A 25,827-nucleotide genomic window follows, 5' to 3' on the forward strand; every position below is an offset into this window, starting at 1 on the left:
TTGTTAACTGTAATAACACTATTTAAATATTTTATTACCAAACTTTTCTTTACATAACTCGACTGTACTATAAATATAAAGCAACCGTCTTTCAAGAGCGATGTAGTGATCCTTGGTGACTAGTGGATATAGTAGATCCAATTTGTTTAATTCTTCAAGCGTTTCGGAAAGTGCTCCTCCAGAGAATATTAATAATCTTTCCCACGTGGTGCGCCGAATGCTAGAAATAGAAATATATATGTATAGTAACAAAAAAAAATCATAGTAATATTGTCTCAGAATACGTACAAACAACATTGATACAACGGTGCAAGAATGTCTATATGGTCTATGTATGGATTTCCAAAACCTTTACCGTTGTCTAGCAACAATAATCGATTTTCTCGCGTTTCGTAATGGTGCCTGTCGCCGTTTTGGATAAGAAAATCGAATATAGCCGCATCGATCAGATCTAAAAGCACATCAAAGTGCAGCTGTTTTCTTATGGGTGCACAATAATTATCGTCCTTTTCCCATTCGGCCTTTAGCTGATCCTTGTACGTGCGTTGCCATGGAGATCTATACTTCAATATTTTCCCCGGAATGGTAAGCAAAACAGCTCCTTCAAGTGTTCCGGTTATTGGATCATCGCATACCGTTTCATCGCTTTTACAATAATGGCAAACACCATAGGCACACTGCTGATTGTTGATTACTGCAAGAAATGACGTATGGAATGTAATCCATAATGTGTAATTCATTGTGAATAGCATATACCTGGCATTGTTTGACGAAGATCATTGTCCGCGTATTGCAGATTATTCCGAAGGGAAATTTTCCGTCCAGCTACAATTGGTGTATATCGTAGGTTTAAAATAGCAGCTAGATGGAAGCTAACAATTTCGGAGTTATGTCTATCTTTGCCGGAATACACGGTACCGTTTATAATATCTTCTCGAGTATACCAGCTTGGCTTAAAGAGCACGAATTGCGAACCGGCAAGTTCGAGTACCAGTTTTAACTGTGTCCCTCTGCGCGAATTTTTAAGCCTGAGTATCGACTCCATCCCCATTGCATTGATGACAGTCCCAATCGATTTGTCCTTGATGGGAAATACCTCATTCAATTTGGGCCACTGAAAGTAAAGTGATGAGAAGGTTAAGAAATTCTAAATACGTACACATACTTATCAACCTGCATACCGAGTTAGCAGTTTTCCAAACGCTGGTTAAGTTGTATGGTTTTGGAAGAAAACAGCTTATAAGGTTCTGTTTTATTCCAATGTATTTAGGATTTTTGTTTCGAAACACAGGTTTCAAAACCATGACTTTTCGTATTATTGCATTTTGCACAGAACGAGACTTGGTTGATTGAGTTTTGTTAAGAATGGGTTTTGTTTCTTCAACTGCGTTCTCTAACGCTTCGTGCCCACCCATGTTAACACCATCCTGCGACACGGTTGATTGCAGGTTGTTAATAAAATACACATTAAGACTATAATAGACCACTAACGATAGACATAATAGAATTATGATGTGGTAAAAACTAGTTCTTATCATCTGGTTTTCATTTATTTCTTTATAAAACTAATTCAGATACTCTATGCGCCGTAAATGTGCTTCAAGTTTAATGTTTACCAACAAATCAATTGTCAAATACAGTCTCTTCCCGATGTACGCGATATTATAGTAAAGATTTGGTCACAGCTTTGTCTCACGACGAAAATGTTTGATTTTACGGCATCGCAGCATGCATTACAAGCTGCAACTTCATTTGAATTTGGTTATTTGTTGATATTTGATCAAAACTGTTCTAGATGACAGTAGTGTGCAAGTCAATATGTTCTTTTTATTTCACTTGAAGACTGTATTTCTATTTTATCTTTGTTGTCACGTATGAGCGATTCAGCGTATATTGGAAAATACTTTCCTCGTTTCCTCGATTTCGATAACAATTTTACAAGGCGGACATGCACCAGAAAAACAACGAAATTGCACCAGAATTCGGCTTATGCGGAAATTCGAAATACGCGGATTTTAAAAAATACGAAGTGTAAACGAAATTGCACCAGAATTCGACTTATGGAAAAATTCGAAATACGCGGACCCGGGTCATATCCGTCCGCTACCCAGTTAGCCAAAACCCGATATCCTACTAGGACCGATATTGGACGGTCGTATAGCGGTCTTAAAGCATTACTTACAGCAATAATTATAAGACTCCGTGAAATATATAAAACGGGCCATAATTATAGCATATGAACCATAAAATTGAAATATTTCATTTCTGTCGTGAAATTTTCAACGCAGTTTAATTTCTTGCTAAAGTTCAAATGAAACAATTCAACCGTTAAAATCCTTCGTTGAAATATATTCTTTCTTTATTATTTCTTCGTCGTGTTTGTGATGACAGTTCATAAAAATCAACACGAAATTCTCCAAATCATTGACTCCTTCGTCCCAAGTAGCCAGATTTGCTTAAGCAGCCAATTTGGCAACGCTAAAGATCGATCTTTAAATAGGTCGTTTGCAGTAGATAATCAGCCTTGAAGTTCCGCGAACTTTTAAGCAACCTTTAAGCAGCCCTCGGCCAAAACGTCAAAAAATGTGAATGCCTGACTATACGGTGGAGCTGTTCATATTTATGGCTTTATGTTTCTTTTTTCTTATTTATTAACTATCGTTTTCTGAGATTCGAACCTAGGGGTTTTCAGAGACAGCAGAACAACTACTTTACTAATTCGGCCATTTAGTTTTATTACGTCACACCCTACAAAATGCATATATGAATGATACCAGTCTGAATGAAAAAAATTAACATTTTCGTGTACATTGCTTTTTATGTTTTGTCTATTTAGGTATCAATTGTTATTTCGGATTTTTATTAAATTATTGCAAAATAATTGTATATATATTTTTATGTATCGTTGACTTTTTATTACACAATAACACAAAACAAACGAATGCCACTTATTACCACTTTCAATCGGCGGGTGCTACGAACTTTGCCGTAGTTTGTGAGCCTTAATCACAGAAGAGTATACGCTACGAACTATGTTGCAGGAGCAGATAACCTCGCGATCGCAAGGATATGATGACTGGAGTACATAAGGAGGACCCTCATCCTTAATCGTACTCATGAATCAGATGCGAATTGGAATCCAGCACGTTGACTTAATACACCTTTACGCGGATTAAAACCATTTTATTTTCACTTACAACTTCCCGTAACGGATGGCGTCGTTTGCGGAGCCGTCATTTGACAGTAGAGCTATCATATTGTAAACAAAGTTCCATCGAGTACCATGTGCTTCCAAAAGAACCGCATAGTTCCTTCGGGAACCTTTAACCGACTACTTTGGAACTCAATAGTTCCATCGTGCGCTGCGTGCGGTTTAAGCAGCCCCAAGGTTCACACACGGTTCGCTTTTTCACTAAGCAGCCCTCTAGCAGCGTTATGGTTCGATTTCAAACGTTTCAGGCTATTTGGGGCAAGATGCGTAACGTGCGTGCCTGGCGCAAACCAGCATCAAACCGGTAGCTCATTATGTCCTTCACAACAATCATGAAAGTATTTCAGATAAATCTGGACCATTGCGAGGCCGCCCAGGGTAGCGAGACCGCCTGGGCAACTGGCAGTCCCCCATCCAAAGAGTAGTTTTTGTTGGTTTAGAAGGGTTCGTGATTTCAGAGATAAATTCGGTCTTCTTCTGCAGTTGTTATGCACCTCCAAGCTGGGACCAAGGCAGGTTAAACAATATGTTGGATAATCTGGTTTCTGAGATCTGGGGTTTAAGTCCCGCTGTTGTTACCAGAGACTTGAACGCTTGGGTGGTGGAGTGGGGGAGCAGAGAAAGCAACAGCGCGTGAAAAGTGAAGCGGTGTTAGAGAGTGTCATGAACGTGGATGTAGTATTGACGACTATTGGCTCGACTTCAACATTTTCCTGTAACTGTCGTTCGTCTGTTTTCGACTTCACGTTCTGTAGTCCTGAATTGAAGGATATGCGAGGCGTTCTCGCTTAGCGATCATCGAGTGATCCAACACACCATCGGGAAGAATACCGGCACGTCTCAAGTGGATTTTGGAAACCTGGGTTGGAGGACGCAGTTATTCAACAAAGAACTCTTCCACGAGGCGTTGAAGCTTGGTAATTTCTCGGAGTTCATGAATGCAGTCGAACTGAATGCTGCTTTGTCTCGGGCGTGCGACGCCACAATGCTAAGGAAAAGGCCACCGTGTTTCCCTCGACACCCGGTCTATTGGTGGAACGCAATAATTTGCGGTTGCAGGCAGGAGTGTATAGCGGCTCGAAGAAACCTCCAGAGCTCCAGGTCTCCGACATCAAGGGAAACATTAAGAGCTACTTATGTCATGGCAAGAGCAAATCTTAAGAGAGGGAGAGAGAGAGAGAGAAAGAGAGAGATAGAGAGAGAGAGGGAGAGAGAGATTGTGAGTAATGACGCTGTTTCCTTAAACTCACCGAGGAAGTCGTTAGGGACTCTAGGTGTAATGTTTTCAAGCGACTGATGTGGAAACAGGGCGACAGAAATCAGCCACGGGAAAGGCGTCCCAAGAAACTGAAGGAAATCATAGGTTACCTTTTTCCAGTCCATGACCCTCCGATTCTCAGCCAGTTGAATAGCGCTCCTTAATCAGTTCCTGAGCTTATAACCATTGACGAGATCCTGGAACTCCTGGAGATTCTGGCGGACAACATAAAGAGTAACAAAGCACCTAGGCCGGTAACGGTATACCGAATGTGGCACTTAAAACAGCGATGCAGTTGATGGTGGAAATCGATACCTTGCCGCCATCGAATTGGTTCGCTCGCAGTGCTTCCGTGATATTCGCCATGCAATTCCATGCTATTTAGCCGTCGATTAGCCGTCGATTAGCCGCCTATAAGCCGTTGATTAGCCGTCAGATAGCCGTCAATTAGCCGTCAATTAGCCTTCGATTAGCCGTGGATTGACCATCAATTAGCCGTCAATTAGCCGTCACCTCTCCCTCGTGTCACCTACCCCCTTGTGTCACCACCCCCTCGAGTCACCTCCCTCCTCGCGTCACCTCCACCTCCCAAGTGTCACCTCCCTTCTCGTGTAACCTCCCACTCCCACGTGTCATCTCCTTCCTCGTGTCACCTCCCTCTCCCACGTGTCATCACCCACCTCCCACGTGTCACCTACCACCTCCCACGGGTCAACACCCACCTCCCACGGATCACCACCCACCACCCATGGGTCACCACCCACCTCCCACAGGCCACCACCCACCTCCCACGGGTCACCATCCACCTCCCAAGGGTCACCACCCACCTCCTATGGGTCACCACCCAGCTCCCACGGGTCACCACCCACCTCCCACGAGTCACCACCCACCTCCCACGGGCCGCCATATTTTTCGCCTTTTTGTCCGCCATCTTGGCCGCCATCTTGTCCGCCATCTTGGCCGCCATCTTGTCCGCCATCTTGGCCGCCATCTTGTCCGCCATCTTGGCCGTCATCTTGTCCGCCATCTTGTCCGCCATCTTGTCCGCCATCTTGGCCGCCATTTTGGTCCACCATCTTGTCCGCCATCTTGTCTGCCATCTTAGCCGCCATCTTGGACGCCATCTTGATCCGCCTTCTTGGCCACCATCTTGTCAGCCATCTTAGCCACCATCTTGGCCGCCATATTGGTCCGCCATCTTGGCCGCCATTTTGTACGCCATCTTGGCCGCCATCTTGGCCACCATCTTGTCCGCCATCTTGTCCGCCATCTTAGCCGCCATCTTGGACGCCATCTTGATCCGCCTTCTTGGCCACCATCTTGTCAGCCATCTTGGCCGCCATATTTGCCGCCATCTTAGTCCGCCATTTTGTACGCCATCTTGGTCCGCCATCTTGTCCGCCATCTTGGCCGCCATCTTGGTCCACCATCTTGGCCGCCATTTTGTCCGCCATCTTGGCCGCCATCTTGGTCCACCATCTTGGCCGCCATCTTGGTCCGCCATCTTGTCCGCCATCTTAGTCCGCCATTTTGGCCACCATCTTGGCCGCCATCTTGGCCACCATCTTGTCTGCTATCTTGTCCGCCATCTTGGTCCGCCATCTTGGCCGCCATCTTGTCCGCCATCTTGGCCGCCATCTTGTCCACCATCTTGGCCGCCATTTTGCCCGCCATCTTGTCCGCCATCTTGTGCGCCATCTTGTCCGCCATCTTGTCCGCCATCTTGTCCGCCATCTCGGCCACCATCTTGGCCGCCATCTTGTTCGTCATCTTGTCCGCCATCTTGGCTACCATCTTGGCTGCCATCTTGGCCGCCATTTTGGTCCGCCATCTTGGACGCCATCTTGGTCCGCCATCTTGGCCACCATCCTGTCCGCCATCTTAGCCACCATCTTGTCCACCATCTTGTCCGCCATCTTGTCCGCCATCTTGTCCGCCATCTTGGCCGCCATGGATGGTGGGGGAAGGGGGAAGGGGGGAGGGGGAAGGAAGATGTCACCTCTTGAAAAATATGCGCTCCTGGTATCGGAAATTTGAAAACAGCTGGTTTGTATGAAAGTTACTGTATAAACATTGCATACCTTACGGCGCATTGCATTGCAAGTTGGTTGCAAAGTTAGTGTATAAACATTGCATACCTTACGGCGCATTGCATTGCAAGTTGATTGCATACCTTCCGGCGCAGTACCAGAAGCTACCTCTTCTGTGCATGCTCTCCTGGTATTATACATTCGAAAACTGGTAGTTTTCGAAGAAATTTTTCACGACCAACGAGAAAGTTAGTGTTTAAATATTGCATACCTTTCGGCGGATTTCGAGCAAAATTGCTGTACAAGGTGCTACCTCTTCCGTGGATGCTCTCTTGGTATCGGAAATCTGAAAACAGCAGGTTTTGTATGGAATTTCGTACCAGCCGACGGGAAGTTTGAGCGAGATGAAGGATGCTTTCCGTTTTATTGATATTATTTATTAGCGATCGTTCTCACGTGTTTGATAGTAGTGGCTGCAGATGTCACCTCTGGAAAAACATGCTCTCCTGGTATCGGAAATCTTAAAACAATTGTGTGCGCGGCTATGGTATAGTGGTTTTCACAGTTGACCAGTTGATTTGGTCATTGGACAAATTTGTCAACTCTCGTGGCCCTGCACATATTAATGTGAATTTCGATCGTTTGCTTGATTTTCGCGTATGAAGTTTGATGCTCCAATTTTAGGTCGGTTGTCCGTGCGTCAAGAAATCCAAGAATTTCTGGGCCGATCTCGGTCATTGTGAAGACACTTGCGATAATTTCGTCACATTTATACTTGCACATTTACATTAGTATGAAACACACTATGTTTTAGCAATACTACTATGATAGGTTCTTCACTGAACACATCGTTTTTATATCAATGCATACTTGATTTCTTCAAGTATATTTTTTCGTGTTCTTTTTTTAATTTAGATCAACGATTTCGCGGTGATGATCTTCAACCGTTTGGATTTAGAATTGGAAATTTTAGAACAATTTCAGTCTAACAACGATGCAAATGTTACCGAGATTACAACAATGTAGTTTGAACAGTATTCTACACGGGGATATCATAAAGTATTTGGACAGTTTCTCATAGATTTGAACGTAACTCTCCCCAGTTTTCCAAAGATATTAGGTCCATAAGCTGAACCTACAATCCAGCTTCGGATAAGTAATAATCAAGAAAGACAGAAATGGTATTCCAAGAACCATGAGGTATCAAATATCAAACGAAAAAGATAGTTCTAATGATTGCAATATGGTTTTATTCATATTCTATGACAAGCTAGCTATTTCGTAGTACACTGACAGATTGTGTCGGTTATAACATCATTACCGGCTTGCAAACTTGCAAAAAAATCGACAATCAGAAATACTTATCACAATACTCCACCACAATACTGTTCCGGAACACGCAGGCTGGACATTTTCACGGTTCAATCGGTGAGAGAAAACAATACCACATCACGAGAATCGCAATGGCAATAGCTTGCGAATATTGCAGTAGTGAAAACAAGCATGGTTTCTATTCTAGCATCTAACGATAGGATCATTTATGAACAGATGAAAAAATCCCGTTCAAGAAATAGAATACATGAATAGGTTGAAGTAAAAGGGCATATAAGGGTTCACGGAGCGGCCAGATGGTGTATTGGTAGCGCAGTCGGTCTGTACAAGACAGGACCACGGAAAAATTTCATTTGGACCACCAAACCTCCGTACGCAGGTCTGACTATCCTACGGGTAAATAAAGTAAAAATAAAAATAGAAATGGTAGGCTTAAACATCCTAAAGATGTCGTGCCGATAAAGAAGAAGGAGTTTGAATAAACTGCATACTTCTCTTGCGTAGCCGTGTAACTGAGCCGATTTAGCTATTCAAATAAAAAAAAAAATTATCTAACCAAGGATATATAAAATCTAAGGATATTTTCGATCAATTTTCTACCTTTATAATTAGATTTTGTGCAATAAATTAACTCTGCTGCTAAATTTCCAAAAATCGCACAATCGGCACAAGTTGTTTGGGGCCCCCAATACGGCGAGGCCCTCGGCGACCGCCTACTCCGCCTACCGTTTGATCCGCCGCTGAGCACATCATATAATCGTGCAAGAAAGCTCTGGGTATCCTATTGTTGAAATTATTCAATTTCTTGTATGTATAAATACGCCATATCAACAATAATAAAGTCAGTATTGTTCAGATCTCCAACCCGAGTAGACGTGTTGTCTTTTCTTTAACTATTAACAGGCTGACTGCTTTCATGCTAAACGTGGGCCGCCTGAGATACAGCACGAGACGCCTTCATGCCAACGTTGCTTCGTCACTCTTGCAATATGGTGCGCCCGAATGGGCTCATGCGTTAGAGGTACAGTCTAACCGAAGAGTAGTCTCTAGGACTCACAGGCTGAATGTTCTGTGAGTAATAACCGCGTACCGAACAAACTCGTATGAGGCGGCTTGAGTTCTGGTAGGCATGCAGCCGAAATGCATTCCGCCCGAGGAGGATCGAGAAAATCATGGTCGTGAGGGGCAACCACCTCTAGTTTAAGACGGAATGTGCAGACCAACTCATTCAGTACATGGCAGGCAAATTGAGATGATAAAACAAAGGGTAGATGGACTTATGTCCTTATCCCCGATGTTGCAGTGTAGGTAAGGAGGAAACATGGGGAAGTAAACTTTTTTATCATCCAGTTTCTGTCCGTTCATGGTTGCTTCCTTTTACGTTGGAAATAAACTGTTTCAGGTATCATACAACACTTATAATATATTCAAACGATTAAAACGACATGCAGTGTCACATCCATACTAGACTGTTCTCTCTGCGCTGCTCAAACCCGACTCCCGCACCTTGATCGACATCGAGGCCACGATCCCGATCGTCCTATTTGATAATCCCTGGCCACTCGTGTTCCTCAACCGGTGTTGACGGCAAAACTCCGGAAGGTCACGAGAAGGGATGACCTTAAAGTCCCTAGCTTTACCGCAAACAAATAAGAATTGGGTTTCTGCCCGAAATGGTGTTATCGTATTCAAATGATATTTAAACTTTCCCGCTAGTGTTCTCGGTGCGTAGGAACCTATCAGCAAAAGTGTATCATTGAAACTTTAACAGTTCGGATGAGGGCAGAAGACCCGGATGAGATTCCAAACAAATCCTAGGAGAGATCAAGAAAATTCATTCGAAAGTCGAGACGTTCTCCGTTACGGTTCTGAGTTAAATCTAACTTTATTAAACAATTTTGTGGTGCTTATATACTAATAATGTTTCGATGTATTGGTAAGAATTGCGACACGACAACGTGTTTACATGTGTTGGTGAATGTTCTGTGCGTGGGATAAGTTGGTTATCTGTGCGTTGGTCCTTTCCAAACAAGCGCTTGAATCGTCGGTTATTCCGTTTCCTTCAGTGTCGGCTTGTGGTCCCTATGAGCCCTATGCTCAATGCATCTTTGTTTACACATGTGCATCTTAGATCCCAATACCTCGTAAAATGTGTTTTATTGCGCAGGACAACGGTACTCGCTTATGACTCTCAAATAATGCCGCTTGCGCATGGTTTTCCATTTGAAGTCTATTTTTTTCTTAATCGCACTGTGGTTCTGTTTATTTTCAAAGTTTTATGATCTACGCTTATCTCTGGTTTCTTGCCTCGGGCCTTTCTCAAATATTTTCATTATTTTAGCCAGCGAGGTCGATACCAGATGATAAGTTACAATTTTTCACAAACCTAGCCGTTGTGTACGCAACAACCGGCGAGAGACTTCTCGCGGAGAGCGCACACGAGTGACCGGCTGCGTACGTACCCAACACTTCCGAATCTATTTGCACAGGTTTAACCATCCCCGCAGTGTCTAGGCTGCAAAGATGCGGAAGATTTTTCCGCCCACATTTTGTTCTACTTGACGCAAGCCCAAAGTTTGCGGTTTAACGGGGTGAGCTTGAGGTGAAATTAATAGCTGTGATATGAAGCTGATGACGAGTGAGGAAAAGTGCTCAGCTATCGCATCTAAAATGCGCTTCATACAGGAGAAGTTTCAAATGTGATCGAGCAGTATCGTGAGTGTGCACGTACCAATGCACAGCCACTCCTATGAAGTAATACTGCAAGGTGATCCCTTAGGAGGGCGCAAAATAGTCCAAGGAGATGTTTTTGATGGGTAAGAAATCCATGTCCCCGAAAGGGTGTCTAAGTTGATTTTAAACGTCTTCAAAAAAAACATGTCCTGTGCTAGTAGTCTGCACACACGCCAGTCTGCGATAAACGGTTGGCGAGAAAGAGTTCTTAAAGGTTAATAATGATCTGTTTTTTTTCATATTTATATGTCCTGCCATGAAATGCCCAAAGTCATGTAATTTCGACAAAATATGTCGATCATACGGCCCTTGGCCGTCATAATGGAACAATAAAATAAAAATAAATATGTCCTGCCAAACATTGAATTATACCTTTTAGCATATAATTTTAAACTAATGGTTTTAAATGATTAAGGTAAATGATGTTTCGCCTTGTAGCTTTAAATTAAATTGGTTGAAATGTCCTACAATATCTGTCACAAATGCTAGTTTCCATTGCCATTCCTTATTATATAAAAAAGGTTGTGAGTAATTCTCTTCTTCCAAAACCGAATCAATTTCACTTTTTAGTTCAACAAATCTAAGTAGAACTTTTCCATTACTCAACAATCGCATTGCTGTATGATAAGGTATATCTGTATAGTCCGCTTCAATTTCTTGCAAGTACGCACGGAATTGACGATGGTTTAAGCCCTGAGAATGGATGAAATTTACTTCTTTAGGAGTTACTGAAATTTAGGAGTTACTTATTCTATTACGCTTGAATTGTGTTTGTTTTTCGCACAAAGGACGGCAGGTCTAGGAAACGTGAATTCAAAAACAATTCAGGACTGCTTCCATGTGATGTATTTGTTAGATATAGGCAACACGTAAGAAGGGCTCATAGATAGCGCATCGATGCAAAGAGACAGTAAGGACTACAACCACGAATAAAGAGTTGCTCTCTTTCGCTGTAACTGTTAACGGTAGTGGACGTTAATCATTATCAACAGCAGATTTCAACAGTATTTCTTTGAGGACTGCCTTCTCAAAGTGATCAATGAATCGCTAGAAAGTGGTAGTTTTCTAAACACATGGTAATACCTATTTCTAAAGTGAACGGAGCTGAAAATGCGGAAAATATTCGTCCCATGCAATATCTCAATGGAGACGTGCTATTGATTCGCGAACAGGACACTCGTGTAAAAATGTTTTCAATCTTGTACTGGCGAGATGGAAAGTGTTCATGGAACAAAAGGAGAAGATAATTGCTGTGTTGTTGGATCTAAAACGACCATTTGAGACAATGTCAAGGCCGTTATTGTTGTCAGCATTAAAGCGTTTTGGTGATGTGAGAAGGGAGCTTAATTAGTTCGAAGGTTGTTTAACATTTTTTAGAAACTCTAAATTAAAGGCTATAGAAATCACCCTTGAAGTTCCGCAAGGCAGAGTTCTTGAACCAAAATTGGTTCAATATAATTGGGCATATCAATGACATAATACAGGTGAGATCAATCTTTTTGTTATTGATACTCTTATGCTGATCTCGCACAAGGACATCAAACAAGCAGAGGCTCTCATTAATCTCGATTGAAACGCTCTAGATGTTTGGCTGAAGCATAAAAAGCTAGCGTTAAACATTAAAAATACCAGTGAATGGTGCATGGTAATGTTTACGGGTGGATTAGACTACCCTCCATCCATCATTATCAATACGGAACGAATCGAGAGAACCCGACAGGTTAAATACTTGGGGGTTATTTTAGATGACAAGTTGATGCTCCACGCTCAGGTAGACAGGGTCATCAGCAAAGTGGCTAAGAATTGTGGAGTGATTCTTGGCAACAAAGGGCAAATTATTAGGCTTCAACGATTGCAGAATCGTATTATGAGGTTGATATTGGGTTGTGGTCGACGTACATTCGTCGTACGATGTACGACTGTTATGCTGAATATCCTGCATTGGATGTCAGTAGAGCAAAGCATTGTGTACCAGACAATGACTTTTATATTTCGACTTCTAAACGACTTTTTACCCGGCTATCTGGGAGAACAGAACAGAGAACAGTTAAGGGATCTGACGTTCATAGGTACTGCACACGCAGGGCAGATGACGCCAGAGTTCCGAATTTACTATCTCATGGTGCAAGAAATTCTTTGCTTTTCAAAGGGATTCAAAGGTACAACAGGTTGCCCAATGAAATAAGGAATGCGAGTAGTTTACAGGAATTCAAGCGTAGGTGTGCTGTGTATGTTAAACAAATTGTGTAATGAGATATATGTGGAAATGTCCCATGTCACTCTGTAATGTGTAACTGCGGTTGTCATCACGATCTAGATGATGATAATAAGATTATTTAGATAAGATTGTTTAAAAAATGAATGAGACAACACAGACACTCTCGCATTAAAGTGGACATTCAAGGGATAATCAAGGGTTCCGTCATTTTTTGTGCAGTTTGGCAAAATCAATTCTCAGGACATTCTCCTGCCCCGAAGGAAGCTCCCGAACACGCTATTGGTTGTTGGCCATATACGTGGAACAGTCTCAAAAGCTCGTAGAACATTACCTAATCAATAATACTGGGCAGACGTCTTTAACGGGCACAAGGGAGTTAGTGTATGGGAGTTTAATTGTTGGAAGTGTATGGAATTCGACGCGTGCCTTGAAAAGTTCCTTAATGCCACCACTTATCGACTAGTTTATAAAAACATGGCTGTTAGCATTTAAATATCTTAAAGATAATTCTCGCCTCTCCCCCCGCCTCCCCCTGTGATGGGGCATGAGGTGGAATTTATCATCATCATTTTCTTTTTTTAATTGGCGATATTTCTTTTCGTCTTTGGCCTGCCATATTCAACAATTCTGTGAATACAAACCAAATAGTTAGTAGAACTTACCGGGTTTATAGAAATTAGAACCCAGATGCCCAAGGGTGTTATTGAGGCGGGCATCACCGACACTACTGTTCGACCATAGTTAACAAATTTTTGAGCTTTGTAGACTTTCAATAAAAAATACATGAATAATAGAACTTGCTTACAGTGTATTGCAAAACGAGTAAATTTTGTTTCATTATAATTAACTACAGTGTAAGATTGTAATTTACAAACAAGCTAAAGGTATTCGTTAGTAATCGTATTATTCTTAATGTAAACTACTTTGTGTACATTCTTATAGTCGTTTATTAGAAAAATCTCTGTGGCACAAATGACAACAAAACAACCCACACATATGGCTAGTGAATCATATTACATTGTTTTGTGGATAGTTTACTTATAATTTGGCTTCGTCCTTCAGGGGGTTTCAAATTGTTTACTATATTGTACAAACACATCTCCTATTTGCTTTTTTGATGCAATTCGAATGCACTCACTTCGTTCCGCTTCGTTGGAACAATGCAACTTAGAAAACTGTTCTCCATAAGGATCGTTTGATAGAAAGTTATATATGCTTCTTCCATATCGAAGGTTCGGTTCAATCGCCCTTAGAACATGTATCTTACTATTGCTCTTCGTAAACAGGTCTATAATGTTCGTTATCATAACGCTATTATTGGGCTGTGTTGAGTTCATTGATAGTAGATTCACAATGTCTCGATCGCTGCGAACGATTGGTAACACTTGCTCGAGCTGCTTTCGTGCGTACACGTAATCATTGCTGTAAAATGATACTACATCATAGTTAGCCCTGTCGAAGTAGCCACTACTTTGACCAACATCACAGTTTTCACACGGTTTGCACAACTCAGTCCACTCACAGGGATACATCATGAAGCCAATCGGACTGTACACCTGGAAGCCTTGAATGGTATTCATCCGCACACGATTCAGAAAGTCTGGCCGAAATGAGGCTGCGTTTGAGCACAGCATAACCAAACTTTCCAGCCCTATCTTGCGCAAAGCTAGGTCGACGGCAGCAAAGCTCATATGTGCGAGCGGACCGTAGAACGAACTGTAGTACCGGTTATTATTACTATCTTTTGAATTTACTTCTACCGGTAATCGAATCGACACCCAGGCCACTCTTGAACCATCCTGCTTGTGTTTTTCCGTCAGTGCTAAGGCAATATTTTTCAATGGAAGAAACACATCCTCATCCCCTTTACTGGGAGTCTCTGCTCGGTACAGAAATATTAGCATCAGAAAAGTATTATCCTGATTATCCATGCATGTTTTCTCGTAGCTTTCAAGAAATTGTTCCGTTTCAAGTACTTGATGCTCAAAAGTTGGCAGTAGCATCGCTACACGCGTGCTTTCAGTAACATATGGCGAAGGGACAATTTCGATCAAGCTTATAGGTTTGATTACCTCAAAGCTTTTTTGTACCATCTTTTTTAGCTTTCGGTCATAGAAATTTAGCAACAGTCGATAATCCATTCCCCGAACGGCATCGAAACGCTTGTAGGCAGTGTGAATACTGCGAAACTCTGCATCCGGATTGTGCCGTGTTGCTTCTAAAATGGTTTTATTCAAAACGTTTCGCATATCCTCTTCATCGACTGCTGATAAGCGTTGAATATTCACCTCGGAATTCCACATGAATGAATGTGTTGTATTAAGCGCAATCCATGGGACAACGTCGTGTCGCGATTCTGGAGGATTGGACTTCGGCACACCTAGTGGCCACCGTACTTCAAGGATGTCATTCGACAGCGTGCCATTAGAAATTTGCATTGCTTCCTCAAGCAGCATTCGCTTTACTTCACTGTTTTGCTTCAGATGAAGGCGTGAGAAATATGCATGCAGCAGATAGAAATCGTCAGTCGTAGTGACAGGATAAATTGTTGCTGCTTTGTTAAATTGTTCTTCTTTTGCTATTAAATGGAAATCGCGGTAGATTTTGTAGCTGTTCAGATGGTAGCTGGTAATATCGATACCCTGCCAGGATTGATGACATGTTTTAATTTTTGTCGAATATTTTACACACTTCCCAATGTTGCTGCTATAGTTGTTTGAAGCAGAATTGCGAACACACCAATCAAGATTCGCCCTGATTTTTCTTATCACACCACTGCTCAGTATAATGCCGGCATGCAGATCGCAGTATTCATTACGCGAGGCTTCGTCGGATCTGCCATTGTTGTACGAATTTTCCTCTAGATTTGTACCCATATACACATCGAGGGCAACGCTAAGATGCTGGAGTTGGCGCAGTACTGTACGAGCATTCACGTAGGTTGTATCCATCAGCAGCAGAAAGAAGTCGTACTCGTCTAGATAGTTATCCGCTAAGTATTTGAGCATATGAAACGGCCGTAGATGTTCTCGGGTGTCTGTAAACCCCACGATGTTCTTCAGGTTGAAGTTAGACTTTACATTGTCCGCGTGAATGAAGAACTTTATTTTATTCACCAGATGAGCAGCGGTACGGTTGATTGCGGTAGCAAAAGTGTCAACATTTTCTGTCGTTGTCAGCACTCCCACGAACAATTTTTCTCTTATACCCAGTTCGGAGTAATAATATCGCGGGCGTATAATGTTTTTTACCACCTTCTTTGCTATCATCGGTTTCTGCTCTAAGTTGAGTTGTGGTTCGAATTCGTTGTTATGCTCAAGGGTTTGTAGCATATCTGTATTTTCCGTAGCCTCCGGGCACTCTGCTACATATTCGGCATAATCATGCGGTGAATAGTAGCTAAAAAGGAAGCCGCACACGATTCCTAGCAACAAATATTGATTGCGACTGAAATTAAAGTTGATTGACATTGTTGCTGAGGATTTAGCTTTTCACGAAATGCACCAAATTATAAATGGAAAAGGAATACCAAAACCATCTGTAACTCAAAACAAATAAATAAATATGCATCAAATAATCAAAGTATGTATAGGAAGGTGTCGTGAAAAGGCCTTTTTGGCAGCCATCAGAAAATACAAGGTAAATATATAACTGAAATCGGTGATATGCCGGATTTATTTTATCGTGGGAACGCCCAGTCAGACTGCGCGCTCTTAATTTACCTATTCGAGCAATTTGCTTCATCGGGCTGTGCATTTGACCCAGTCAGCGCGCTCTTAATTTACTCATTCGAGCAGTTTGCTTCGTCAGGCTATATCATTTGCTTGTGTGTTGTGTTAAGGGGCGTCCAGACTGTAAGCGTAAGGCCGTCTCCACATGGGCCGCGTTTTCCGCGGTACCGCGGAAAACGCGTATAACTTGTATGCCACTTGGCCGCGGTCGCCTGCCAAGGAGCGTCCAGACTGTAGACCATAACAGTTAAGGAGCGTCCAGACTGTAAGCGTAACATACGCTCGAATGGTTTTCGAGCAGAAAATCGGCGTTTCTGGCAACCAAATTGACATAAAATTGCGTTTTAGGATGATTTGGCAACACTGAACGGACCGTAACAAGTGTGGACGCAAAATCCCCCGCGTAGCGTAACAAGAATCTATTTTATTGCTGAAATACATTATTTAGGCAACAAAGACCATGGGAAAAAGTTTAATTCCGTGCTTAGATCAACCGCCAATGTTTAAAAATTGTTTCCGGTGCAAAACAACTCGAATTTGCTAAATTCGAGCATATGTTACGGTACGGATTCAACATTTCGCTATTCTGTTTTTGTTACGCGTAACAAGTATAACATAACAAAATTTTGTTACGTATAACTGTTATGGTCTACAGTCTGGACGCTCCTTTATACGTAACAAAATTTTGTTATGTTATACTTGTTACGCGTAACAAAAACAGAATAGCGAAATGTCGAATCCGTACCGTAACATACGCTCGAATTTAGCAAATTCGAGTTGTTTTGCACCGGGAACAATTTTTAAAAATTGGCAGTTGATCTAAGCACGGAATTAAACTTTTTCCCATGGTCTTTGTGCGAAAATAATGTATTTCAGCAATAAAATAGATTCTTGTTACGCTACGCGGGGGATTTTGCGTCCACACTTGTTACGGTCCGTTCAGTGTTGCCAAATCATCCTAAAACGCAATTTTATGTCAATTTGGTTGCCAGAAACGCCGATTTTCTGCTCGAAAACCATTCGAGCGTATGTTACGCTTACAGTCTGGACGCTCCTCCAAATCTCCGCGGCAGGCTGTCATTCTCCGCGGCAAGCAATTCCAAACTTTACTGTATTTCGCTGTTTATAATCAACACGCTTTCATTTTCTTCTTTAATTGTCTCTTCATCCTTATTTTCCTCTTCGTTTTTGATTGATAGTATCTTCAAAATTACATTTTGGAAATTTTTACCAACACTATTCGTATATTCCCTTAAAAATTCTGCACCAATTATTTCTGTGCAGCGGTGGATCAAACGGTAGGCGGAGTAGGCGGTCGCCTAGGACCTCGCCGTGTTGAGGGCCAAATTATGCAAATTTGTGCCGATTGTGCGATTTTTTTTTCATCTGTTCGTAAATGATCCTATCGTTAGATGCTAGAATAGAAACCATGCTTGTTTTCACTTCCGCAATATTCGCAAGCTATTGCCATTGCGATACTCGTGGTGTGGTATTGTTTTCTCTCACCGATTGAACCGTGAAAATGTCCAGCCTGCGTGTTCCGGAACAGTATTGTGGTGGAGTATTGTGGTTAGTATTTCTGATTGTCGATTTTTTTGCAAGTTTGCAAGCCGGTAATGATGTTATAACCGACACAATCTGTCAGTGTACTACGAAATAGCTAGCATTGTCATAGAATATAAATAAAATCATATTGCGATCATTAGAACTATCTTTTTCGTTTGATATTAGATACCTCATGGTTCTTGGAATACCATTTCTGTCTTTCTTGATTATTACTTAATCGAAGCTGGATTGTAGGTTCAGCTTATGTCCACCCATCCCAAACTGTCCAAACACTTCATCATATCCCCGTGTAGAATACTGTTCATACTACATTGTTGTAATCTCGGTAACATTTGCATCGTTGTTAGACTGAAATTGTTCTAAAATTTCCAATTCTAAATCCATACGGTTGAAGATCATCACCGCGAAATCGTTGATCTAAATTAAAAAAAGAACACGAAAAAATATACTTGAAGAAATCAAGTATGCATTGATATAAAAACGATGTATTCAGTGAAGAACCTATCATAGTAGTCTTGCTAAAACATTGTCGTGCGTGCTGAAAGCGGTCTCGTTTTTTACATTGAAAACTCAGTTTGTTTGAGAAAAATTAGTGAGTGCTTTGTGGTGTTGTATCCCTATAATTGGCTACTGACTATCAAATTGTGCCTGAGGAGCACGTAGTGTCTTTCATACTGATGTAAATGTGACGAAATGATCGCAAGTGTCTTCACGATGACCGACGAGATCGGCCCAGAAATTCTTGGATTTCTTGACGCACGGACAACCGACCTAAAATTGGAGCATCAAACTTTTAGGGGGTTGTTCCGTAGTTCGGAGCCCTTCTTCTATTCCTCCTTCCTTCTTCGTCGGGACTTGGTCGCTCTTCGGTCCTACTGGGGTTACAACGAGATGTTCGTCGGTTGACGGGGAAACGATAACTGACTTTGTTCGGACATGCCACCGCTTTTATATAGTGCTGGCCATGTCTCGAACTTTCCTATCATCTCACAATTCGTGTTCGATCCTGTCTGTTTGCCTATTCTTTCGTTCCTCTATGTCCTTTTTCCTTGAAGAAGTTGTTCCGCGAATTTCTGTCCTTTTGTTACCGATTCTGGTCTTACCTACAAACAAGGACTTCATTGTTCTCGTTTTTTACCATTTGCATTTTGTTTGTTTTCCCTATTTAACCCTAGATGGCGCTTTTCTGTGTCCTGGCTATTTGCCTTGGACGCCACAGTACTCCCCTCCTAGAGCGGTGTTACCGGTATCGCAAGGGTATCACAACTCTGCGTTGCGATCTGGTAACTCCGGTCGATATGTTGTCCTCGGTTGTCCGTCGTAATATTGGCTGTGGCTGGGTTTGGCTAGTTGGGCTCGCGCTGGACGAAGGCTCACCGGTTGCGGACGGTCGCTCAGGCGATAGTGGATCGATCGTTGGTGTTGCGCGTTGTGAGGTCATCATCGGTTCTTCGAAGGGTCGTGGCTGTTCGGCTGGTGTAGAATCTTCTCCGGTGGTATAAGCGGGTTTCAAGCGGTCGATGGATACGAACGAGGGATGTCCATTCTGCAAAATCTGGAACGATTTTGGGCCTCGTTTGAGAATCCGGTACGGTCCTTGATAAGGTGTCGTCAGGGCAGGGCGGACGGTATCGTTGCGTAGAAACACGTGGGAGCATTTGTTTAGGTCGGCGTGTACAAATGCGGTCCGGTTGGAATGCCAGGCGGTTTTCGGCGGGCGGATGTTGTTCATCGCTTCTTGCAGTGTCTTGGCGAAGTCCGATTGGTCGGCTGGCGGTGGCTTCTCGGCGAGGAACTCGGCTGGGATGGTGAGTGTCGTACCATAGACCAGCTCGGCAGGTGATGCGTTGATGTCTTCTTTATGGGTGGTTCGTAGTCCCAGCAGGATTAGAGGTAGATGCTCGCTCCATCTCGTTGTGTCTTTGCAACAGATGGCTGCCTTCAATGTGCGGTGCCATCGCTCAATCAATCCGTTCGCCTGTGGATGATAAGCAGTTGTTCGAATATGCTTTGTGCCGAGTGTTCGAGTTAGTTCCTTGAACAAGGATGACTCGAATTGTCTGCCTTGGTCCGTGGTGATGTACGATGGTACTCCAAACCGGGCGATCCAATGTTGTAGCAGTGCCGAAACGACAGTTGTCGTGGTAATGTCTGGAATCGGTACTGCTTCGGGCCAACGGGTGAAACGGTCGATGATGGTCAGGCAATAGCGGTTGCCATTGCTGACGGGGAACGGTCCAATGATGTCGACGTTGATGTGCGCGAACCTAGCAGCTGTTGTCGGGTACCGTACCAGAGGGCTCTTCGTATGGCGTCCTACTTTGACTCGCTGGCAGGCAATGCAGCTTTTTACGAACTCCTGAGTCTCCCGTTTGATGCCCACCCAAACAAATCTTTCTGTCATTAATTTGACGGTGGCTCTTACTCCTGGGTGGCTGAGATCGTGGACTGCGTGTAGAAGTGGCTTCCGTAATGTTTCCGTTACGTAAGGGCGAATTATACCTCCAGGACAATCAGCATACAAGGATTTAGTGCTACCGGGAATAGGTGTCTTCTGCAGCTGAAGGTCGGTTGGTGTTCTTCCACTCAGCAAGTCCTGTAGCTCCGTGTCACGGGTTTGTTCTTCGGCTAGCTGCTCGTAGTCGATGGTCTGCGACGCGTGTACGGCTTCAATTCGAGATAGAAGGTCGGCGGTGATATTGTCTTCTCCTGCTACGTGCCGAATATCGTTGGTGAATTGTCCGATGAAATCCAGTTGGCGAGTTCTTCGTGGCGATGTGCTATCGTGGGATTGGCGGAAGGCGTAAGTTAGCGGTTTGTGGTCCGTATAAATACGGAATTCACGACCCTCTTACTGATGGCGAAAATGTCGTACGGCGAGGTAGACGGCTGTCAGCTCCCGGTCGTAGGTCGAGTATTTTAGTTGTGCTTTCTCGAACTTCTTCGAGAAGAATCCCAAAGGCTGGAGTTGACCGTTGACGAGTTGATGCAGCACTGCTCCAGCGGCGAAGTCGGAAGCGTCTGTCCAGAGCGATAGCTCTGCGTTGGGGGCGGGATGGGCCAACAGGGTGGCTTGCTTCAGTTGCTCCTTACAGCTTTCGAATGCCTCCGTAGCTTCAGGTGTCCAGACAAGCGGAGCTTTATCCTTCTTTTTATTCCCCGGAGTCATCGCTAACAGGATACTTTGCGTCTTCATGGCGTGTGGTAGGAACCGGCGGTAGTAGTTCACCATGGCTAAGAACCGTTTTAGTTCCATGACGTTGGATGGTTTCTTCATTTGGCTGATGGCATGAACTCGCTCCGGAAGGGGACGTATACCTTCGACGTTCACTAGGTGGCCTAGGAAGGTTATTTCGTTGCGGCCAAACTCGCATTTGGCCGGATTTATCGCCAGTTGATGCTGTTCCAAACGCTGGAAAAGTTTGCGCAAATACTGGTGGTGCTCTTCCTCGGATGATGATGCCACGATCATATCGTCCAGGTAGGGAAAGACGAAATCGAGCCCGCGGAGTACATCGTGGATTAGGCGCTGGAAGGTCTGGGCAGCGTTCCTCAGTCCAAAAGGCATCGTGGTAAATTCAAACAAACCGAACGGGGTGGTGATCGCTGTTTTCGGAATGTCGTCCGGGTGTAATGGAATCTGATGATAGGCCTTGTGCAGATCGATTTTCGAGAAGATTGTCTTTCCCTGCAACTGCATTGTAAAGTCTTGCAGAAAAGGCAATGGATAACGGTCGGGGATCGTCTGCGCGTTAAGGGTGCGGTAGTCACCGCATGGGCGCCAAGTTCCATCGGCCTTCTTCGTCATATGCAACGGGCTTGCCCAGCAGCTGTGGGAAGGACGGCAAATTCCGAGCTGCACCAAAGACTCGAATTCGGAACGGGCTGCGGCAAACTTCTCGGGCGACAATCTTCGGGGACGAGCAAAGGTTGGTTGTCCCGTGGTTTCGATGCGGTGTGAAACGTTGGTTTGCAAAGGTGTGCCAGGTGCTATTCGTGCGGTCAGGCCAGGAAACTCCTTCAACAGGTTGATGAAGGGGGATGTTCCGTCGCAAACTTTTACGGTGGGCTCCTGTAGATGTCGATCCGTTTCACCGGGCGTTTGTAGGTTGGTAAGGGCGTCCACCAGGCGCTTGCGTCTCAGGTCCACCAAAAGATGAAAATGCTGGAGAAAGTCGGCTCCAATAATAGCTGTGCCCACGTCGGCTATTACAAAATTCCATAAGAATGTTCGGCGTAACCCCAAGTCCAAGGAATAAAGAGTTTCTCCGTAGACTTCGATAGGGGTTTTATTGGCGGCGAATAAACGCATTGACGAGGGTTTACCCGGGAAGGAACTGTGATGCCTCGGGATTACCGAAACATCGGCGCCGGTATCGATAAGGAAACGTTGCCTTGAGCGGCGATCCACTACGATGAGGCGATGGCTTGCGGTTGCAAGAGCGTTGACTTCCTTCGTAGTGTCGCTGGCCGTCTGTCAGGATGATGCGTTGGTCCCTTGCGGACGCTGGTGAAACGAACACGGAGCTCGGCAATTTCGCGCATCTCTTCCAAACTTCCGATGGCAAACTTCCACTCCTGTTGGTCGGGCTGGAGAGTTAGCCCAGCGGCGGTGAACTGGTCGAGGATGCGAGCGTGGTCGGGACGGTTCACGGCGGTGGTCTTGTCGTAGCACAGCTTCCAAACGTTCACTCAACTGGTTCACTTGTTGAGCAAAGCGATCCAATTCCACGTTTCGCACTTCGGACACATGTTGGTATAGCCCCGTTCGATGGTAAAGGGCGAAAGAATCCATCACTGCGTCGGCCACTTTTACTTTTTCCTCCACGTTGGTGGCAGCTGCGAGGACGGCCGATTGAACGTAGGGCGGTAGACGTCCAATCCAAAGATCGACCAGGGTTAGGTCGGTCATTGCTCCCTTTGCCGTTCGGCGCATTTCTGCTAGCAGCTGGGATGGTTTCCGATCGCCGAGGGTCATCTCAGACAGCAATCGATGTAGGCGGCTTCGTTGTGATTCTTCGAAATACTGGATCAAGGCTCTCTTGGCGGCTTCGTAGCGGTCGGTAGCAGGAACGTTTTCCAAGAAGTGTCGCACTTCCGGAAGGATGCTGGTTGGAATTTGCGTTTTAAGGATGTTAAAACGCTTGGCATCGCATCGCGGAGTAAGGTTCCACACATCAAACCAATTTTCGAGAGCAAAAAAAAAGGTATGAATGTCGGAAGTGCTGAGTTCCGGGGGCTTGAGTCGCATGGCGTTCATCGTCTGAACCTCCTGTTCGGGTAGCCCGGTTGAAAAATCACTCGCGGCGGGAATTTCGATGAGCACTGGCGATACGGTAGTACCGATAACCGGGGTGGTTACGGCGGCTGGCACAGATGGTAGATCGATAGTCACGAGCGGTGCGGTGTGACCGGCAGCGGGGCTGGTAACGGCGGCGGAGTTATCGGCAGGTTCCCCACGCTGGATCGGGCTGTGCAGCATGGCGATCACGGGGCGTCAGCACGAATGGTCGTCTGCGATGAGTATCACGGCGTTGTGAAGAGCGAAGAAGCGACGGGCAAAATGGCGTACAGCGCGGTGCACGGTAGAGATGTTCCGGGTCATCAGCGGCGTGGATAGGAACCACGGACCAACGGGCGTTGGTAATGGACGGTGGAACGTGACAGTGGTATGGAACACGCGTAGGATGCCTGAAAAGGAATTAACCTACGGGGCCAGTGGTACGGAACACTCGAGGAATCCCTGAAAAGGAATTAATCCTACAGTGCCAGTTGTACGGTTTTACTGCAAAGGAAATTTGTCGTTAATAATGATGGGCTCGAAAGCCGGCGTCCACGTTGAAAACTCGGCGTCTACGTTGAAGGCTCGGCGTCCCGAAGGCAGGAGCGATCACGTCGGGGTCACCAGTTTTAGGGGGTTGTTCCGTAGTTCGGAGCCCTTCTTCTATTCCTCCTTCCTTCTTCGTCGGGACTTGGTCGCTCTTCGATCCTACTGGGGTTACAACGAGATGTTCGTCGGTTGACGGGGAAACGATAACTGACTTTGTTCGGACATGCCACCGCTTTTATATAGTGCTGGCCATGTCTCGAACTTTCCTATCATCTCACAATTCGTGTTCGATCCTGTCTGTTTGCCTATTCTTTCGTTCCTCTATGTCCTTTTTCCTTGAAGAAGTTGTTCCGCGAATTTCTGTCCTTTTGTTACCGATTCTGGTCTTACCTACAAACAAGGACTTCATTGTTCTCGTTTTTTACCATTTGCATTTTGTTTGTTTTCCCTATTTAACCCTAGATGGCGCTTTTCTGTGTCCTGGCTATTTGCCTTGGACGCCACAAACTTAATACGCGAAGATCGAGCGAACGATCGAAATTCACATTAATAGGTGCAGGGCCACGAGAGTTGACAAAATGCTGGCAAATTTGTCATTTGACAAAATCAGCTTAACAATTGTCAACTGCAAAAAACCACTATACCACTATACCAAAAACCACCGACGCGCACACAATTGTTTTCAGATTTGCGATACCAGGAGAGGTTTCCAGGGATGGTTTTCCAGAGGTGGCATCTGCAGCTTGGGACAAATTTGCCCATCACAATTGCTATTGCATACTATCAAACACGTGAGAACGATCGCTAATGTAAGGAAGATCAATAAAACGGAAAGCATCCTTCATCTCGCTCAAACTTTCCGTCGGTTGGTACGAAATTCCATTCTAAACCAGCTGTTTTCCGATTTCCGATACCAGGAAAGCATCCACGGAAGAGATCACCTTGTACAGCAATTTTGGTCGAAAAGCGCCGAAAGGTATGCAATATTTAAACACTAACTTTCCCGTTGGTCGAGTAAAATTATGCAGCAATTTTGCTCAAAAACCGCCGAAAGTTATGCAATGTTTAAACACTAACTTTCCCGTTGGTTGAGAAAAATTTCTTCGAAAACTACCAGTTTTCGAATTTATAGTACCAGGAGAGCATCCACGGAAGAGGTAGCTCCTGGTACTGCGCCGGAAGGTATGCAATCAACTTGCAATGCAATGCGCCGTAAGGTATGCAATGTTTATACAGTAACTTTCATACAAACCAGCTGTTTTCAAATTTCCGATACCAGGAGCGCATGTTTTTCAAGAGGTGATATCTTCCTTCCCCCTCCTCCCCCTTCCCCCACCATCCATCCATGGCGGCCAAGATGGCGGACAAGATGGCGAACCAAGATGGCGGACAAGATGGCGGCTAAGATGGCGGACAAGATGGTGGCCAAGATAGCGGACCAAGATGGCGTCCAAGAGGGCGTCCAAGAGGGCGGACAAGATGGTGGACAAGATGGCGAACCAAGATGGCGGCTAAAATGGCGGACAAGATGGTGGCCAAGATGGCGGACCAAGATGGCGGCCAAGATGACGGCCAAGATGACGGACAAGATAGCGGACAAGATGGTGGACCAAGATGGCGGCCAAGATGGCGGACAAGATGGCGGACAAGATGGCGGCTAAGATGGCGGACAAGATGGTGGCCAAGATGGCGGACTAAGATGGCGTCCAAGATGGCGAACCAAGATGGCGGCCAAGACAGCGGACAAGATGGCGGACCAAGATGGCGGCCAAGATGTCGGACCAAGATGGCGGACAAGATGGCGAACCAAGATGGCGGACCAAGATGGCGGCCAAGATGGTGGACAAGATGGCGCACAAGATAGCGGACAAAAAGGCGGAAAAGATGGTGGCCAATGGCGGCCCATGGGAAGTGGGTG

At 44.6% G+C, this 25,827-nt stretch overlaps 2 protein-coding genes across 2 annotated transcripts; both read right to left on the bottom strand.

Annotated features, from left to right (window-relative positions):
* Positions 1–18: 18 nt before the first annotated feature.
* LOC128306840 (glycosaminoglycan xylosylkinase homolog) lies at positions 19–1,548 on the bottom strand. Its single transcript, XM_053044462.1, has 4 exons — positions 1,182–1,548; positions 757–1,114; positions 289–694; positions 19–220 (listed from the first exon to the last, which is right to left on the bottom strand). Exons 1-4 carry the CDS (start codon positions 1,536–1,538, stop codon positions 19–21), a joined length of 1,323 nt encoding a protein of 440 aa, XP_052900422.1. The 5' UTR covers positions 1,539–1,548.
* Positions 1,549–13,643: 12,095 nt separating this feature from the next.
* On the bottom strand, positions 13,644–16,268 carry LOC128306930 (chondroitin sulfate synthase 2). Its single transcript, XM_053044603.1, has one exon. The coding sequence runs from the start codon at positions 16,250–16,252 to the stop codon at positions 13,841–13,843; it is 2,412 nt and encodes an 803-aa protein (XP_052900563.1). The 5' UTR covers positions 16,253–16,268; the 3' UTR covers positions 13,644–13,840.
* Positions 16,269–25,827: the final 9,559 nt, after the last annotated feature.

Source organism: Anopheles moucheti, chromosome X (assembly GCF_943734755.1).
Source record: "Anopheles moucheti chromosome X, idAnoMoucSN_F20_07, whole genome shotgun sequence".
NCBI lineage: Eukaryota > Metazoa > Arthropoda > Insecta > Diptera > Culicidae > Anopheles > Anopheles moucheti.

What these genes read in the sequence shown, in the direction of transcription:
- LOC128306840 (XM_053044462.1), bottom strand. Translation starts at nt 1,538, where the DNA reads ATGATAAGAACTAGTTTTTACCACATCATAATTCTATTATGTCTATCG. An exon ending in TCTTCGTCAAACAATGCCAG is followed by an intron (nt 695 to 756) that starts GTATATGCTATT and finishes CATTTCTTGCAG; the next exon opens with TAATCAACAATCAGCAGTGT. An exon ending in CCGTTGTATCAATGTTGTTT is followed by an intron (nt 221 to 288) that starts GTACGTATTCTG and finishes TTCTATTTCTAG; the next exon opens with CATTCGGCGCACCACGTGGG.
- LOC128306930 (XM_053044603.1), bottom strand. Translation starts at nt 16,252, where the DNA reads ATGTCAATCAACTTTAATTTCAGTCGCAATCAATATTTGTTGCTAGGA.